Genomic DNA, 17,654 nt, shown 5'->3' on the forward strand with positions numbered 1-17,654 from the left:
AGATGGCGATCTGGTCGCAGTCTGATTAGTTTGAATGGAAAGTAAATGGGAAAATCTTAAAATCCTCTTCAAAACTCATCGACTTTCAACCTCTTCTTGTGCTTCATACTTTGAGCTACAGATACTATTCCACCTTTTAAAGAGTGAGAAGACCTTGAACTGTTGGGCATGTATTCAGTTTTTAAAAATCTCTTACGGTTTCCAAATCATCACAGTTTTAGTTTTACGGATTTTTAGGCCTTCTTCTGATTTTATAATGGGTGTGTATTGCATGCGTGACATCATCGCCAGAGTGTAGAGCAGCTGGAAGAACTGGAGAAAAAATTCTCTTCAGCTACTGGACGATGATACTTTCAGCTTCTTCCCGAAACTATTTCATTGCATCATGGCTCATGTGGACATTTTCGTCAGCCAGCTCCAGAAGCGGACCGTCATCTCAGTCTTTGTCTGGGGAATCGTGCAGCAGTACACGCTCTTTTTTCTGTCTTCAGCGTGCATTACTTAATGCCAGCGGGAGCAGGCCACCAAATTATAAAGAAACGGCTTCTTCGAGGCGTTGCGTGCGGGAAGCCCTGACGGCAGCATGCCCCGAGGTGCGTGGACTGCGAGGGCCTGACCAACGCTGCTCGCAGCTTTAATTTGATATGTATTTTGGTGGATTTCTTGAACTACAAGACATAAGTCTACATCTTCATTGCATAGTATATAAGAATACTAAACCACAACATTTACATTTGATCTGAACTACTGTGTGAAACATGCAAACTAGGAAGGATTGTGCCTCTTTGGGGTTGGAGTAAGTGTAACGTGTGGTTAGTAACAGACGTTTAGGCACCACAGTTTGTGGCAGAGACTTTATAATCACCTCAGTTTCACCTTCAGCTGCAGTGTCACTCATTGTCAGTCATCCAAAGACATTTTGATTAGATTTTCCCCTGTGGGTTCAGAGTACAACCTACAACTTCTGATGTTTACCTTGCATTAACACTTTTTTACCGCACTATTCTGTATTCCAACAGAAAAGCATATAGATTAAAAACAGAGTGACAGCTATGACATAAAAAATGAAGAAAACTTTGTTGATTTTGTTCGACACTCTGGTCCAGTAGCCAGGCTTCGTCTCTTCCTTCCTGCAGTTGAGCAGCAGAGACAGCGTCTTCACCACCTCTCTCAGCTCCTCTGACAGCTTTCCAAAGTCATGGGACTCCTCCGTCTGTTGGCTGCAGCTTACCTGAAAAAGATTTAATACACTGTGTTCAATTGTTATTTTTATACCCAACTCAATAGTCTAACCTATTAGCCTTGTACATAATCCAGCTGTTCTTCTTTGCCTTTTTAGGAAGTGTGTTCAGTGAGCCATGGAGTTGGATTGTATGTTTTCTTTCTAAATTTAAGAGGAGCAAAGACAGATAGTCCACTCTCACTGTTAGTTTGGAGTGCAGTATTGGGTAATAGCTCCAGTTAACTGGTCACAGACCTGGATTTTATTAAGTCAGAGGATATTTTTGCTTTGATACTGCAGGAAGAAACTTCCCTAACCTCTTGGCCCACCGGCAGCAGTTCAGGTGGTGTTTCACTGGCAGAGACGTCACAGACACAGGCAGAGTGAATGCCTGAAATCATAAATTAGACATGAAACATGGTTAGTGCACATTTAAAATAACATAACTGAGCTGTTTGGGAGCTCAGCACAGGGACTGATGGTGTTTGGAGTGCTAGCACAGAAGCATGAGACCGTTGGGAGAAGGAGGTGGAGGATAAAACTGGGGAGGAATGGCTTTTGACACGACATCAAAACTGATATTTCTTCATATCCTGCTGATCATTTTAGTCCATTTTTTGAATGTTTTAAACTTGATCTGAGATCATAAATGTTATTCAAACCTCCCTTTTAGTAGCTGTGAATCTCACCTCTACAGCAGTCGTTAAGGCTGACTTTGCCTTGTTTGTCGCCACAGTCCTCACTCAGGCTTTGACTCCCGTTCGGTTCATTTACTTTTGAATCTTTCTCCAACAGATACTTCACCAGAATTGTCTCCAGGAGGCTGAGCATCATCAATCCAAAAATCCCCATAATGTAGGTTGCTAAAGGGGGAAGACATCATCATTAATGTGAACAAATAACCACACAGCATGTGCTGTTCCTGCTCATATGACGCGCAGTGACTCTGAGCTTCTTTACCTATAAGTGGAATCCTGTTTGAAGTAGAAGGAAGTATTTCACTCAGAATAAGCTGCATCACAGTGACAGAAAGCAGCACAGTGACCTTGAAGCTGAGCTTTTCACCCCCGCTGTCTGAGATCAGGAAGGAGGACAAGTCCAGTCCCAAGAAGAACAGGACAGGCAGCATGAAGTTGACAACGTAGAGTGCAGAGCGCCTGCCCATGTTGATCTGTGAAACAATACTGAAGGATCAGGTGGTTGACTCAGAAAAGGCTGAACTAAAGCAACATGGTAAAAACATGATAGTCCTCATGTCTACACTGGTTCAAGAAAAACTGCAACTAACTAAATGCAGCTTTGAAAGAGGAAGGCTGAAAAGGAAAAGGAAACTTCATCCAACTACATCGATCTGGGCTCAGAAGTTGGCCTTCCAGGCGATATATATCAATTTAAAATCATTCAAAATGGTAAAGAATCTATTCCATCGATACTGGTAAATTGCACATTGGACTTAAGCTGGAGGTTGTGTTGCACCAAAGTGATATACTTGGACACACTTGGTTTGGCAGCAAAACTCCTCGATAGGGACTGAGTCCTTCTCTGGAAATTTCTAGGGTTTAAAGAGGCACATGATGTCCTGTGGAGTTCTCTGACAAAATAGGCAAAATAAAACCCTTCATGCTGAATCAGTAAAATTTTGACCTGCACATTATGGATGTCAGGTATTTTTTGTGTAGTGACAAACAATGCTTCTCTCTGAAATGAAATGGAATAAAGACTCACAAAATGGAAATACTTCAGGAAAGAACTTGCACTTCCTTGAGACACAGAGGTGAAATGGAAAAACTTCACTTTCCTCCTCCATTTGTCTGTATCCAGAAATACTTACTTCGTAAACCACCATGCTCTGCTCGGTCTCAGTATCGCCAACATCTGGGTTAGAGATGTACAAGCTTAACAGTATCCATTCATGGGTCTTGAACTTCTCCATGAGCATCATTCTGGTTTCTGCATACCCAGCCTGGAGACGAAGCTTAATTTCCTTGTCTACAGTTGGAGATAAGAAAAAAGACTAAGTCATTCAAGACACAAGAAAACAACTAATAGGAAATCAGAATACAGCTAAAGGACTAACCTGGGTGCATAGCAGACCTGAAGGAAAGGTTGCAGCTCTGATTGTCAAAAGGGAATTTGTAAAGGTGCATCTCGCAGGTGCTGATCACCTTTATGTCGTTCTTGACATAGACTTCACCTTGGTAGTCAACAGTGAGATAAGGAGACTGATTGATCTTGTCCTTATCTGTCCTGCATGAGAACAAACACACGCGTTATTTAAACTGAATTTCACATATTGTACACCATAAAATTAGGTTATTCGCATAACCCCGGTTGTCTAAGTAGCATGACTGAGAGTCTCAACAGACCACCCTCCTTGCTAATGTGAAACGAGAATGAGGTGCTTGTGATCCCCACTGGATTTATGTGGGAGGCCGTATTAGTTGTAAAGAGTTTTCTTTTTCTTTTTACCATGTGACCTCAGCATTTTGCCTGGTTGTCCACAGTGCTGCGAGCTGGTCCCAGTGGAGATCCTGAAGCTGGGTGCGGGGTGCATCATAGCCTGCTAAAATGTCTGCAGTGGACGGTCCCGCAGTGCTCGGCCGAGTCTTCCTGGGCAGGCAGAGCTTTCAGGCTTAATCTTCCCTCTTCTTGTCCTCACATCACTTCTGAGGCTACGGCTGAGCCAAAGAGACGCTGTGGGTCAACAGGTGTATCTAGATCCTCCTCTCTCTCATGGTGAGGTCGGTGAGGTTTAACCACCTGACTCTCTCTTGTAGGACCATCAGGCCCATTGATCGGCCCGTGGCCTGGACTGCAACTTTACCGAGGTGAAGGCAGTGGTCAGTGACTATGCAGATCTCTTCCCACTGCTTTGTGTACAGTTTAGTTGTCATCTCTCAAATGCAATGCAGCTGATGGTGGAGCAGTCCCATCCTGACAGTTGTCTGCAACTGTGGGCTTCGCAGCCCGACCCAATCCACTCAGGAGTTGTCATCCTCGTCGCTGTTGGAGACTCGCAACTCTGAATCCAAAACACCTGCTGTCATGTTTCCAGGTTCGGGCTGCCGCTCAGTGTAGGCATCTGCTGTGAGGCAGGTGTCTGTCGGCTCTTGCAGCAGGGGGGGAAGCTCATCCACCAACTCGCTCCTGTGGCTGTGAATTGCTCAAAACTAGCAGTGAGCTCTGGCTGCTCTTACAGCGTTTCTGACATTCCCAAGACAAAAAATATAAAGTAGTAAATTTATTGAAAACTACATTTATTGAAAAGCAGGCTGTTCATCCACTGTAACCATATTTTTGGTCTTTTGCTTCTGTTACTTTACTATTACAAGTGCTTCTATTTACTTCTTGCATCTTTGCATTTTGAAACTCTACTTACAACCTGGTTACAATCCACCACCGCCAAATGCAAATGCTTGTAATTTTCCCCCGGTCTTAAGATTGTGTTCAGGAGTGTATATACTCAATTTTATGTTGTTCTCATAAAATGATAATCATAATCATAATCATAAAGATAATCATAATCATATAAGGACTGAGGCTGTAACCAGTGTGCATACACTTACATCTCTTCAATAATTATATCTGGCTTCCACAGTTGGTCGTTAGAAAGAAAAATGCGCTCAATACCACAGAAATCCTCAGGATTCCAAGATATGTACTCATCTCGCCATTTCTACCAAGAAAAAACAAGAAAAAACAGGGAGAAAATTTAATTCTAACAAAATAAATGTGATTTTCCCAGATGAGAATTCAAAATGTTTTCTTCCTCAGACGGGACTCACCAAATAAATCCAAATGTAGGAAACAAATTTCTGTTCCCTCTCGTTCTATGAACAAAGAAATATGAGTTGAAAGCCAAATCCAGTGTTAATACAACTTACTACATCAGAGTTCATGTAACACAGTTTAGAACAGGCAGCAGACTAAACAAATTATGTTGAATCTTAACTAAAGGTAGAATTCACAAACAACTACCAACATTGTACAAAATATATTGTTGTTTCATTAACTGACAAAGTTAAGATATTATTTAAGGTGCAATTTGTGAGCACAAGACAATGAAAAATGAGTCTTAATTAGTAAGACGGGACAACTTCTGGCATTCATCTGCCGGCTGAAATTACGTGAGCTTTAGGACTGGTATTATGAGACAGGACGGGCCGGGGCTAGCTGGTTAGTACAGCAAGACATCTCTGCACTGCCAAAGATGTCTTTGACATCATATCACCACTTTTTCACACTCACTTGATTTATTTTGTGACTGATTCAAACCAAAATTCTGGCCATATCTTACAAATTCTTCCTGTAGGCTGGATTTGGATCTGCCAATTTGAACCAGTCAGCTGCCATGTACCGATCAGATACAATTAATCGTCATTCTCAGTCCACATACAGTGTAATCTGCTTCTTCAGTACCAGGGTTTCACAACAGGAAAAAGAAAAGCACCAGAGCAATGAAAATAATCTTTCTGACAGAAGCATTAATAATTAATTTATAATCGTAAGAAAACACTTACCACATCTAGGACGGAATAGATTTGTGCAAGTAGTTCTGCCACAGTGGGTGATGTGTGGTTTTTAACCGGCCGGATCATGATGTTCGTCCCAACACCTTCTGACTTTAAAAACTGATAAAGATCCCGATAACTGCAGTTACTGTTGGATGATTCTCCATCTACAGAGGAAACATCACGACACATTATCTGTCAGAGAGGTTGGCTTTAAACAAAAAGAAATCAGGAAATATGATGCTGATTACTGTAGTTTTAATTTTGACTTTAAATTGGAACCTCGGAGCAGCTTTGCGTTAAGTTATTTTGTTGACTTCTCTTTGAGAAAATCATTGTATGTATCATCTGTGTCTGGATTCATTCATCATTCATCCATCAAATGAATTCTGTGCAAGATCAAATATAATAAGAATCAGCAATGTATTACCTTGAACATTTTTACAAATAATGTAACACATAATGTTCATATGCCCATGAATGATGAGAATATTTTATTTAGAGTGTACATGTTTGCACAAAAATACTGAATGGAAGAATGATGTGTCATTTACAGCCCAGACATAACTGTATTAATAACATTTAAGTGTTAATAATAGCATAATACACATGATGCTGAGAAAACTGTTTCTAACAAACGTACGATGCCTCATTAGGGTTGATTAAGGATTGTGTGACCACTTTAACTTCTTGTAGTATCTAGTGATTCAGATAGTTTTCAGTTTATTTGGAGGATGGACTTTTATTTCGAGATGCTCACAGCATGAAGCATCACGTTTTAAAAAACACACAACACCTCTTCAGAAACTACGTCCATGTCGCTCTTGATTAGCCTCAGACTTCACTAATTGAGACAGCTGTTCACAGAGGTTTGTGGATATCCGGAGCGACAGAGACACTGTGAGGATGAGAGACATCTTACCTGTGAGGAGGAGAAGAAGGAGGAAGCCAGCGAGCATCATGACTGCAGGACCAGTGAGAACATGAAGTCTGTCAGGATTACAGCTAATGTGCATCCCAGTCACCTCAGTATATATTAGCTCTCACTGGAAGAGGGCTGGGTGAACGGAAGGACCAACCACCTCTTTGTTCATTTGTCTTTGGTCTCAGTAATCTGAGGCAATGTTTCCCCATTAGACATAATGGAACCACAGAATGTTTCAGTGGATGTAAACAGGAAGTATAACTGCTCCTTCTCCGGCTCCAGAGGACACGCCACTGTCAGTAAACACAGTGGATGTGGAAAAGTCTGCTGGTCCAGATAATATACCATGTTCAAGTAGGGCTGGGTTTTGTTAAAAATATTTGATTGATATCTGATTATATTGATACCAATACCTTGATTTCGATATCAGTTCCTAAAGAAATTTTTTTTTGACACTAAATTCATGAAATCAGTTTTCATCACACATTAAGGTGAAAATCTTTAGCTTAATATTTCAGCTCCTTTACATTTTTACAGACTCGTGTTATATGTCCTCATTGTGTGTTGGCACGCTGGATTTGTTTTATTTCTTTTAAAAAGTTTTTTAAAAAAGAAAGAAAGATGTAAAACCACAAACTCCAGTATTTCTGAAATGTTTTGTAAAGAAATGTAAATAAATGTATTAATATACTGTATGTGAGGAGTAAGTTAATCAAGCAGCATCTTCCTCCATCCACTGAAGGAAAGGGTTGGTTGTTTCTCTCGCGAGATCTGGCAATACTGCGAGACTCTGAACGCAACTCTCACGAGACAGTGCGAGATCCAAGATGGCGCCCCCGTGCTGTCAGACTGTTAAAGTAACTAACTAAACTTTTCGGACATAAAACATTTTTGTCCGGAAACGTTTAAGAAGAAAACCTTTTTGTTTCTTTTCTATATCACTTCATCTACAGTTTCCCCTTTTTACCCCCAAACTGGACCACAAACCAAAAGATCCGGAGCGAAACATCCACCAGTGTTTTCACAGAATCTGCATCATGATCACGGACGACACAGCCGACACGGAAACAGATAAAGCCAGCTCCGGACCGGGTTCACCCTCCAGCTCAGGTACACCACCTCCCACACCTCCTACACCACCACCCACACCTCCTACACCACCTCCCACACCTCCTACACCACCGCGTTGTACAGAGGTAAGCGACTCAGGCTCCATGTCCGGACTTCACGCTTCTTGCGGGAGGTCTGAGGGTCCAAACCAACACTTCATCACCACTTGCTGGACGTTTTGTGTTGCTAAATACTTGCGACATTAAGTATATTTGTTCAGTGTTAACATATAAAAGACAGCACCTTTATCTTTTGCAGTGTCCGTGAATGTCTTAGTCTTCTAGCAAAACAAACGACGTCACTCAGACCTGTCGGTTAGATCTGTTGTCTCTCACCTGAAGCCACAAGCATCCTAAAGCTGTAGATTCTGTTTCAGCTGCAGCAGCCTGCAGGATGTTTGATATTTCATCACGTAAGAAAAGTCAGCAGTGACTACAAGGCAAACTGAGGCAAATACTCAACATGTTTACAATGTCTGGGCCACAGCTGTGATTGAGGCTTCTGTCACAATATCAACGTGACAAAAAACACACATTCATGGCATCGTTTTAACAGTTTGTTCCTTTGCAGAATGAAAGAGAGACGATAATGGGTCTTTTTTGGTGTCTCTCCAATTAGGAAGGGTATTGAAATAGACATTTGGATTTTTCATTGAGAGTTGTGATATTGATTTTAGTCATTAGGTCACACGACCTCTAAGAACTGCCACGTTTCCTTTTGTGATCATTTTGTTTTTGCTTTTTTGGACGGTGTTACAAGTGGAAACACTAACTTCTGTTTGGTTAATTTCATTGATTTATCCTTTTTTGTTGTAATTTTATAACAATTAACTTCCTAGAAACTTGCTGCCAACTTTTCTGTGTGTGTTTCAGTGTTTCCTCGAGGAGTCCGGCAGCTGTTGGTGATTAAAGAAGAGTTTTCTTCTGAGTGGAGCCCCAACCTGCACCAGGAAGACCGAGGGTATATACACATAAAAGAGGAACAGGAGGAACTCTGGACCAGTCAGGAGGGACAGCAGCTTAATGAGCTGGAGGGAGCTGATAGTACCAGGTTAACATTCACTGCTGTCATTGTGAAGAGTGAAGATGATGAAGAGAACCCTCAGACATCGCTACTTCATCAGAGCCAAACTGAGGACATCCGACAGGCAGAGCCTCCAGCCAGCAGCTCAGCGACTCAGATTAAGACAGAAATCGATGGAGAGGACTATGGAAGATCTGAACCTGCCAGGAACCAAGATGCAGGTAGTCATCCTCAACAAAATGCTAATGACGAGGCAGAGACTGAAGTCAGATATGGTTGGCAAGAACCTTTGTCCAATTCTGGACCTGAAACTGAAGACAGTGATAGTGATTGGAAAAGGAATAGGGCACCTGATTCAGGTGTAAATGCTCTGAAATATAAGGATGCCCCTGTAAGTGATGTGGGATGTAACGCTGAAAAAAAGTCTGTCAGCTGCTTTATGTTTGGTAAAGGATTTCACTACAAGAGTTCTCTTCAGAGACACATAATGTGTGATTTTGGGAAAGGGTCCTCCAGCTGTTTGGATATAAATAAATGTGTTGGAGTGAAAGAAAAGACAGATTCAAAGATCAGAGTCCAAACAGGAGAGAAACTATTTGGCTGTGTTGATTGTGGAACAAGATTTAGCCTGAAGAAAAATCTTGAGAGACACATGAGAGTCCACACAGGAGAGAAACCATTTGGTTGTGATGTTTGTGGGAAAAGGTGTACACAACAGGGAGATCTTAAGACACATATGAGGATCCACACAGGAGAGAAACCATTTGGTTGTGATGTTTGTGGGAAAAGATTTACACAACAGGGAGATCTTAAGGCACATGTTAGAGTCCACACAGGAGAGAAACTAGTTGGTTGTGATGTTTGTGGTAAAAGATTTACAGAGCAGGGAAGTCTGAGGAGACACGTCAGAATCCACACAGGAGATAAACCGTTTGGCTGCTCCGTTTGTGGTAAAAGATTTAATCAGCAGACGCATTTTAAGACACACATGAGAATTCACACAGGAGAGAAACCATTTAGTTGTGATGTTTGTGGTACAAGATTTGTAGAACAAAGTAGTTTGAAGAAACACATTCGAGTCCACACTGGAGAGAAACCATTTGGCTGTGATGTTTGTGGGAAAAGGTTTACACAACAGGGAAATGTGAAGAAACACATGAAGGTTCACATAGTTTGAGATAATCAAAGTTTCTCCTCCACCAAATGGCTCTGTAAAGGCTGTGAATGTTCCATTGACAACACCTAGACACCCTATCACAGCAGGGGACAGATACTCAGGTGTGACCAGTTGTAAACCTACTTGGAATTCCATGCAAAAGAGTGAAAGATTCTGCAAATCCGATTGAAAGGAAAATATTAGACCTTACTGCCTAACTCATGGAACTGAAAAACTGAACTGCAGTCTAAGTGTGTCTAAAAAGAGAACTTCACAGGAATTTTGAGAGGCCCTTTTATACATGCACTTCCATTTCCCCGTTCTGAGGAATTCACGAACGTTCCCTCTTCCCAAACAAAGAGCTCTTTTTCAAGAACTTGACTGCTACAGTGTTACTTTTCTTATTGTAAGAATGTGTATATGTGATATTCTCTACTATGTAAGAAGTTTGCTATCATTCAAAAGACAAAAGCTCAAAGTTGATCTAGGTTGAAATTCTAAAGTAATTCTTTACAAACTGCTACAGGTAATTCTGCACTGGTTGGTTTTATTTCTGAATTTCCTTCTCAACTTTGTATGGAAAAGGCTGTCACTGTAAATGTGTTGCCAGTGATAAGAACCCATCCTGTCATCATTGGGAATCTAAATTTCATGCCATGTCCTCTGCACTTAACCCACGCACAGAATTATCTGCAACACATCTCTTTAGCTTTCTGAGCCAACTCACGGGCCACCCAAGTAAAAATACATTCCTTTGTTTACTAACTGGGTCAGTTTGGAAATGACAGTTGGATTCTTATCAAAAACGCTATTCTAAATGTACCAACAATGTCACCAGCTGCTATAGTGATGGCCATTTCCAACCATATTCATTCTTTCATTCATTCCATTCATTCATTTGTATGCCTCTGCTGGTGTACGGGCCAGTACCGTGAACGTGATATCTCGAGAATGCATTGAGGGATTTTCTTCAAACTTTGCACAAATGTCCACTGTGACTCGAGGATGCCCTGATTAGATTTTTGAGGTCAAAGGTAACTGAAACGTCACAACTTGTGAATGTGATATCTCAAGATCGCTATGAGAAAAATTTAGTCAAATTTAGCACAAACCTACACTTGGACCTCAAGCATGAACTGATCAGATATGGAGGTCAAATGTGCAACCTGACATATTGTGAAGTCAAAGGGTTTTTGTACCAAATTGTAGCTTCTTAGGAGCTGTACCTTCTTTATAATGAAGGCATATTACCGCCAAGTGGTAGTTCTATTTATCTATTGCATTTTTGAGAGTCCTGAAGTTTATAATTAATAATTTGTTTGCTGTCTTGTCATTGTATTTGTTTGTGCTGAAGAGTTGTCCTTTGTCAGCAGTTTAGTAGGCCTAATAAATAAGACATACACACAATCCCTGTCTTGGTTTTCTGTGATTTCACTTCTAGTCACCTTCACCTGTTCTAATTTCATTGTTTACATTTTCTTCTAAATTCTAAGATGATTTTTTTCTCCATAGAAAAAGTGTGCGTGAATGGAACTATTCCTGATCGATCACCACACTAATAATGTGGCAGTGATGTTGGATGAATTATGGGTAGGTTTGCTTGATTTATTAATATTTTTTTAAATGCCACATTTCCCAGATATTGATATGCTTCTTTCTGATGTTGTGCCAAAATGTTTCCCGTATAACAAAGGCCACCTGACTGCTTGTTGACGATGGTGTGCATCTTTGTGTTTTTGTCCTGTTTCCTTTTTTTATTTTTTCCCTAGTTTTTATTTATTTCTCTTTTTTTCCATTATTTTCTGAGAAAATGGCTGCCAACATTTCTTTGTGTATTTCAATGTTTCATGCAGGTGTCCGACTGCAGTTTGTGATTAAAGAAGAGGTTCCCCCTGAGCGGTGCTGTAGCCAGGACCAGGAGGACATAGAGCCCCTACATATTAAAGAGGAACAGGAGGAACTCTGGACCAGTCAGGAGGGAGAGATGCTTAATGGGACGGAGGAGGCGGATATCACCAGGTTCACATTCACTGCTGTCACTGTGAAGAGTGAAGATAATGAAGGGAAACTGCAGAATTCACAGAATCATCAAAGCCGAACTGAGGACAACAGAGAGGCAGAACCTCCAGCCAGCAGATCAGCAACACATAAAAACAGAAAATGATGGAGGGGGATAGTGGAGGATCTGAACCTGCCTGGAGTCAAGCACCAGATGGTCATCATCAACTAAATACTGATGATACCAGTGCAAAATCATTTGGCTGAGGTAATTGTGGAAAAAGGTTTACATGACAGGGAGCTCTCGAAACACACGTGCGAGTTCACACAGGAGAGAAACCATTTGGTTGTGATGTCTGTGGGAAGACATTCATCCAGCAGAGCCATCTGAATAGACACATGAGAGTCCACACAGGAGAGAAACCATTTGTTTGTGGTAATTGTGGAGAAAGCTTTACAAGACAGGGGAGACACATGAGAGACACAAAAAAGAAATGTTTGTTATGTTTTTGGTGAACAAGTTGCACAGCACAGAAATCTGAGAAAACACATACCTCACACTCCTCCACACTGCAGTATTTCTCTTCTCCTCAGTTTGTTTAACAGTGAAGGTGATTATGAAACAATAAGAACCTGACATGAACATTTGTGATTTTAACATGGCTCTTATCTTCTGTTGAATGCTGGCTCAGTTTTCCTGTATGTGTTGTGTTAATTAAACCCTTAAAATGACACATGACCTCAGTATTTCTAAAATCTTGGCAACAACCCTGTGAGAAACTGGAAGGAATCCTTATTGGAAGAAGGGTGGAAGAAGAGACACAGATCTGAAAGATGGTCAGCATATGTAATCTGTATTCCCTTGTTTGAAATGAGAGTTGACCATACACATTCAAGATGTGTTCAGACATTTATTTATTTAATTATTATCTTATGTTATTTTTAGTTGCTGCATGTTGGTGCTGCAGTTGAGCGCCATCCACTCCACCACACTTCAACCCATCAGCAGGTTACAGTGAGAAGAAATAAGACTTGTTGTATGTGTCCTAAGCTGTGCACTTTAAAATTTCATTATTATTGGAATTTACATCAAACAAACTATTGACCAATATAATTCACTGTTCCGATCAATGAACAGGTGAGAAGTCATGTGAGACTATGACTTATATCTGTTCAGCTGAGGCGTAAACTTAATTTGATTTGTTATATTCTGTGTATTTACAAACAAATACATTCCATTACATGAAGGTATTGATTAATTGTCAGAGAACAGGGATCTCCGGAGCAGAAGGTGGCGGTAATGCACCATTAAGCTGGATGCCAATCGCCGTAAAACCAGAAGAAGAAGAAGAAGAAGAAGAAAGAAGCGAGATCTCAGTTTGTGTTTATCATAGACATATAAAGAGTAGACGCCGCGTCGAACGCTGCTGCCTGTTGGCGCTGATGAGAATTGGGGCGGCCATCTTGGGGCGGTCACCCGTTCCACTCAGTGTAATCTGTTCAGCAGGCGCGATTAGGTGTCAGCGCATTTAATCAATCGTAACTCTGATATAGAAACTGGCCGGCGTATTTTATTCATTATATATGTTATGTATGATAGGTATTTTGCAAACACTATAAACACAACAGAAATCATATAGGCTCTCTCTCTCTATATACATATATTTATATATATATATATATATATATATATATATATATATATATATATATATATATATATATATATATATATATATATATATATATATTTACACACACACACACACACATATATTATAGATACGTTTATATATCAGAGAAAATTAAAAATATATAAATCATGTAGAGTATCAATATGTTCATATATATATTATATATACATTTATATATCAGAGAATATGAAAAAAAATATAAATAATATATATCTATCCATATATGTAATAGATACATATATAGATAGATAGATAGATAGATAGATACATACATACATTTATATATCAGAGAATATGAAAATATATATAAATCATGTAGAGTATCAATATGATTCATATATATATATATATATATAGATAGATAGATAGATAGATAGATAGATAGATAGATAGATAGATAGATAGATTTATATATCAGAGAATATGAAAATATATATAAATCATATATAGACTCATATCAGGTCAATGATATGTTCTTCTTAGTAGCCTACATTCATTCAACTCGGAGTAGAATGACCGCCCCAAGATGGCCGCCGCATTTCTCCCTGCCCGGCAGCCGTTGCGGCGTCTACTCTTTATATGTCTATGGTATTTATTATCCTGTTTCCTGTGTCTCTCGTGAGATCTCTGCACAACTGGGAACACAACCCTCGCGAGACCGTACGAGATCCAATATGGCGGCGCCTATCTGTCCGAGCTTCTCTCCTCTGTCATAAAACTTTGGTTTCTTTTCTATTTTTCTTCATCTACTGTTTCTTCTTCACTATAAACCGGACCACAGCACCGCAGCAACCGGAACAAAACATCGACGGGTGTTTCTACAGAATCTGAATCATGAACAAGGACGATACAGCCGGAGCGAACACGGGAATAACCCGCTCGACTCGGAGCAACAAAAGACTCCGACAGAGTTCACCCTCCAGCTCAGGTACACCACCACCCACATCTCCTACACCGTCATGTTGTACAGAGGACACAGGCTGCATCCAGATGTCTGGACTTTTGCGGACGCTGCGGTTGCGGAAGTGTGTGAATGCTGAAGGCTGTTCAAAACCCAAAATCAACACAGACTATTTAAACTCCACACAGACCATCTGTGATCTTGGTTTATCAGATCAGCATCCGTTTTGCACTCGGAACTTTCGCCAGTCTTCTGCACCAAATATCAAGCTTCCACGTCATTACTTTAAAGGATAATCTCGCTTTCATAGTAAACATGAAGGAGTTTAAATAGACCAGAATATGATTTATGTTTTACATTCTTCAACGTAGCCACTTTTTGCTTTGATGAGCTTTGCACACTTACGACATTCTCTCAGTCATATTTACGAGGTAGTCACCTGGAATGCTTTTCAGTTGATTGTGTAGGTTCTTGCCTTCTTGATGTGTTTGAGACCATCAGCTTTATTGTGCAGAGCTAGGGTTAGTACACAGTTCATTACAGTGAATAGCCCCATTCCACTACTGTTCTAATCCATATCATGGCATATTATGATACAACGGAATTAGTTGTACTTTCTCTCTTCTACATGCTCACCTGTTTGTGTTTGAGCAACAAATAAAACTGTCCAGAAGCAGTTTTTGTGCCTCGAGCACTGAAATCTTCTCTTTGCTTCTCCACCTTTGTGCTGTTGCCCTGTTTTGTGCGCAGCTTGCACATTTTGCACACGCAGATTTGTAACTGTAATGTTATGCTGCTGTTGTCACAAGAAGTGGACTCACTCTAGTCCTGGATCCTTCTGAGAGCTCCATCTTTCATGCAGTTGTTTAGTTCTTATTGATTTTGAATTTGTTATTAATGCCCTAGGAAATGGCTCCCAACATTTCTGTGTGTATGTGTCAATGTTCCCCTCAGATGTCCAACAGCTGTTTGCGATTAAAGAAGAGGTTTCCCCGGAGTGGTGCCCTAGCCAGGAACAGATGGACCCGGAGCCCCTACACATAAAGGAAGAACAGGAAGAACACTGGACCAGTCAGAAGGGAGGGCAGCTTAATGGACTGAAGGAGACTGATATGTCCAGGTTCCCATCCACTGCTGTTCCTGTGAAGACTGAAGATGATGAAGAGAAACCGCAGCGTTCAGAGCTTCATCAAAGCCAAACTGAGGACAACAGAGAGGCAGAGCTTCCAGCCAGCAGCTCAAAAACACAGATAAAAACTGAAACTGATGAAGAGTACAGTGGAGGATCTGAACCTGCCAGGAACCAAGAACCAGATAGTCATCCACAGCTCAATACTGATGAAGAGGGTTCAGACTGTTCTGAGACTGATGTCAGTTCTGGTGAGTGGCAAGATTCTGGACCTGAAACTAAAGGGAGTGACAGTGGGTCGGAGGAGACCAGGACGCCCCATTCGGCTTTAAATGCTCAGAAAAACATGGAAACTCCTGTAAGTGATGTTGGATGTAATGCTGGTGAAAGAGTTCTGAAAGGAGATAAACTATTTGGTTGTGATGTTTGTGGTAAAAGATTTACAGTACTTGGAAGTCTGAGGAGGCACATGAGAATCCATGCCGGAGTGAAACCATTCAGTTGTGATGTTTGTAGGAAGAGATTCATCCGGCAGGGACATCTGAAGAGACACATGAAAGTCCACACAGGAGAGAAACCATTTAGTTGTGATGTTTGTGGAAAAAGACTTGGGGACCGGCAAGGTCTGCAGAGACACATGAGCATTCATACAGGAGTGAAACCATTCAGTTGTGATGTTTGTAGGAAGAGATTCATTCGGCAGGGACATCTGAAGAGACACATGAGAGTCCACACGGGAGAGAAACCATTTGGTTGTGATGTTTGTGGAAAAAGACTTGGGGACCGGCAAAGTCTGAGGGGACACATGAGAGTTCACACAGGAGAGAAACCATTTGCTTGTGATGTTTGTGGGAACAGATTCATCCTGCAGGGACATCTGAAGAGACATGTGAGATTCCACACAGGAGAGAAAACATTCAGTTGTGATGTTTGTAGGAAGAGATTCATCCAGCAGGGACATCTGAAGAGACACATGAGAGTCCACACAGGAGAGAAACCATTTGGTTGTAGTTACTGTGCGGAAAGCTTTAGATGTCAGGGAAATCTGAAGAGACACATGAGAGTCCACACAGGAGAGAAACCATTTGGTTGTAATATTTGTGGAAAAGGATTTGGGGAAGGGGAAAGTCTGAGGAGGCACATGAGAGTCCACACAGGGGCGAAACCATTTGCTTGTGATGTTTGTGGGAACAGATTCATCCAGCAGAGCCATCTAACTAGACACATGAGAGTCCACACAAGAGAGAAACCATTTGGCTCTGGCGCTTGTGGAAAACGACTTGCACAACGGAAAAGCCTTAGTACACACAAGAGAGTCCACACAGGAGAGAAACCATTTACTTGTGTTAATTGTGGGGAAAGGTTTACAAGACAGGGAAATCTGAAGAGACACATGCTAGTTCACACAGGAGAGAAACCATTTAGTTGTGGCTATTGTGGGAAATGTTTTACAACACAGGGAAGTCTGAAGAGACACATGAGAGTCCACACAGGAGAGAAATGTTTGTGACATTTGTGGTTGCCATGAAAAATAAAGAACAGTTACAAGAATCTGTCTCGGTATAATTTTTTTTCTACAGCATTTGCAAGTGGGTTCAAGTATACAGACACAACTGGTCTCCACAGCAAATAGCTGCTCTTTATTCTCTTTAAACTGTTTGGAGACTGATTTGCAGAAGGCTGCACAAGTTGTGGAGAAACCATTTGGTTGTGATGTTTGTCAGACAAGATTTAACTTTAAGAAAACGCACAGACACGTGCGAGTCCACAACAAAGAGAAAGTTTCTTGGGAAAGCTTCACAAGAGGAAATTCGGAAGAGACAAATGAAAGTACACACAGGAGTCAAACCATTTGTTAATTGTGGGGAAATCTTTATAAGTCAGGGAAATCTGAAGAGACACATAAGAGTACAATGAGAAATAAAAAACATTTGGCTGAGGCGATTGTATAAAAAGATTTTCACATCAGGGAGGTCTGAAGAGAC

At 40.9% G+C, this 17,654-nt stretch overlaps 3 protein-coding genes across 4 annotated transcripts; 2 read left to right on the forward strand and 1 right to left on the reverse strand.

Annotated features, from left to right (window-relative positions):
* Positions 1-871: 871 nt before the first annotated feature.
* LOC119009429 (5-hydroxytryptamine receptor 3A-like) lies at positions 872-7,274 on the reverse strand. The gene is made up of 10 exons (XM_037080690.1): positions 6,656-7,274; positions 5,743-5,900; positions 5,008-5,052; positions 4,789-4,898; positions 3,300-3,469; positions 3,054-3,211; positions 2,183-2,393; positions 1,912-2,085; positions 1,540-1,613; positions 872-1,231 (listed from the first exon to the last, which is right to left on the reverse strand). The coding sequence occupies exons 1-10, from the start codon at positions 6,747-6,749 to the stop codon at positions 1,001-1,003; spliced, it is 1,425 nt and encodes a 474-aa protein (XP_036936585.1). The 5' UTR covers positions 6,750-7,274; the 3' UTR covers positions 872-1,000.
* A 198-nt stretch (positions 7,275-7,472) lies between these two features.
* Positions 7,473-12,677, forward strand: LOC119009430 (zinc finger protein OZF-like). 2 transcript variants are annotated; one of them, XM_037080692.1, is made up of 4 exons: positions 7,473-7,768; positions 8,641-9,012; positions 11,460-11,537; positions 11,801-12,677. In XM_037080692.1, exons 1-3 carry the CDS (start codon positions 7,696-7,698, stop codon positions 11,504-11,506), a joined length of 492 nt encoding a protein of 163 aa, XP_036936587.1. In that variant the 5' UTR covers positions 7,473-7,695; the 3' UTR covers positions 11,507-11,537; positions 11,801-12,677. The 2 variants fall into 2 exon arrangements, with proteins under 2 accessions (XP_036936587.1, XP_036936586.1); XM_037080691.1 differs by lacking the exons at positions 11,460-11,537; positions 11,801-12,677 and having other exon boundaries at positions 7,475-7,768; positions 8,641-11,352.
* A 1,611-nt stretch (positions 12,678-14,288) lies between these two features.
* LOC119009427 (gastrula zinc finger protein XlCGF57.1-like) lies at positions 14,289-17,222 on the forward strand. The gene is made up of 2 exons (XM_037080685.1): positions 14,289-14,567; positions 15,495-17,222. The coding sequence occupies exons 1-2, from the start codon at positions 14,474-14,476 to the stop codon at positions 17,177-17,179; spliced, it is 1,779 nt and encodes a 592-aa protein (XP_036936580.1). The 5' UTR covers positions 14,289-14,473; the 3' UTR covers positions 17,180-17,222.
* The last annotated feature ends 432 nt before the right edge of the window (positions 17,223-17,654 follow it).

The sequence above is a fragment of the Acanthopagrus latus genome, chromosome 20 (genome assembly GCF_904848185.1).
Source record: "Acanthopagrus latus isolate v.2019 chromosome 20, fAcaLat1.1, whole genome shotgun sequence".
In the NCBI taxonomy this organism is placed as follows: domain Eukaryota; kingdom Metazoa; phylum Chordata; class Actinopteri; order Spariformes; family Sparidae; genus Acanthopagrus; species Acanthopagrus latus.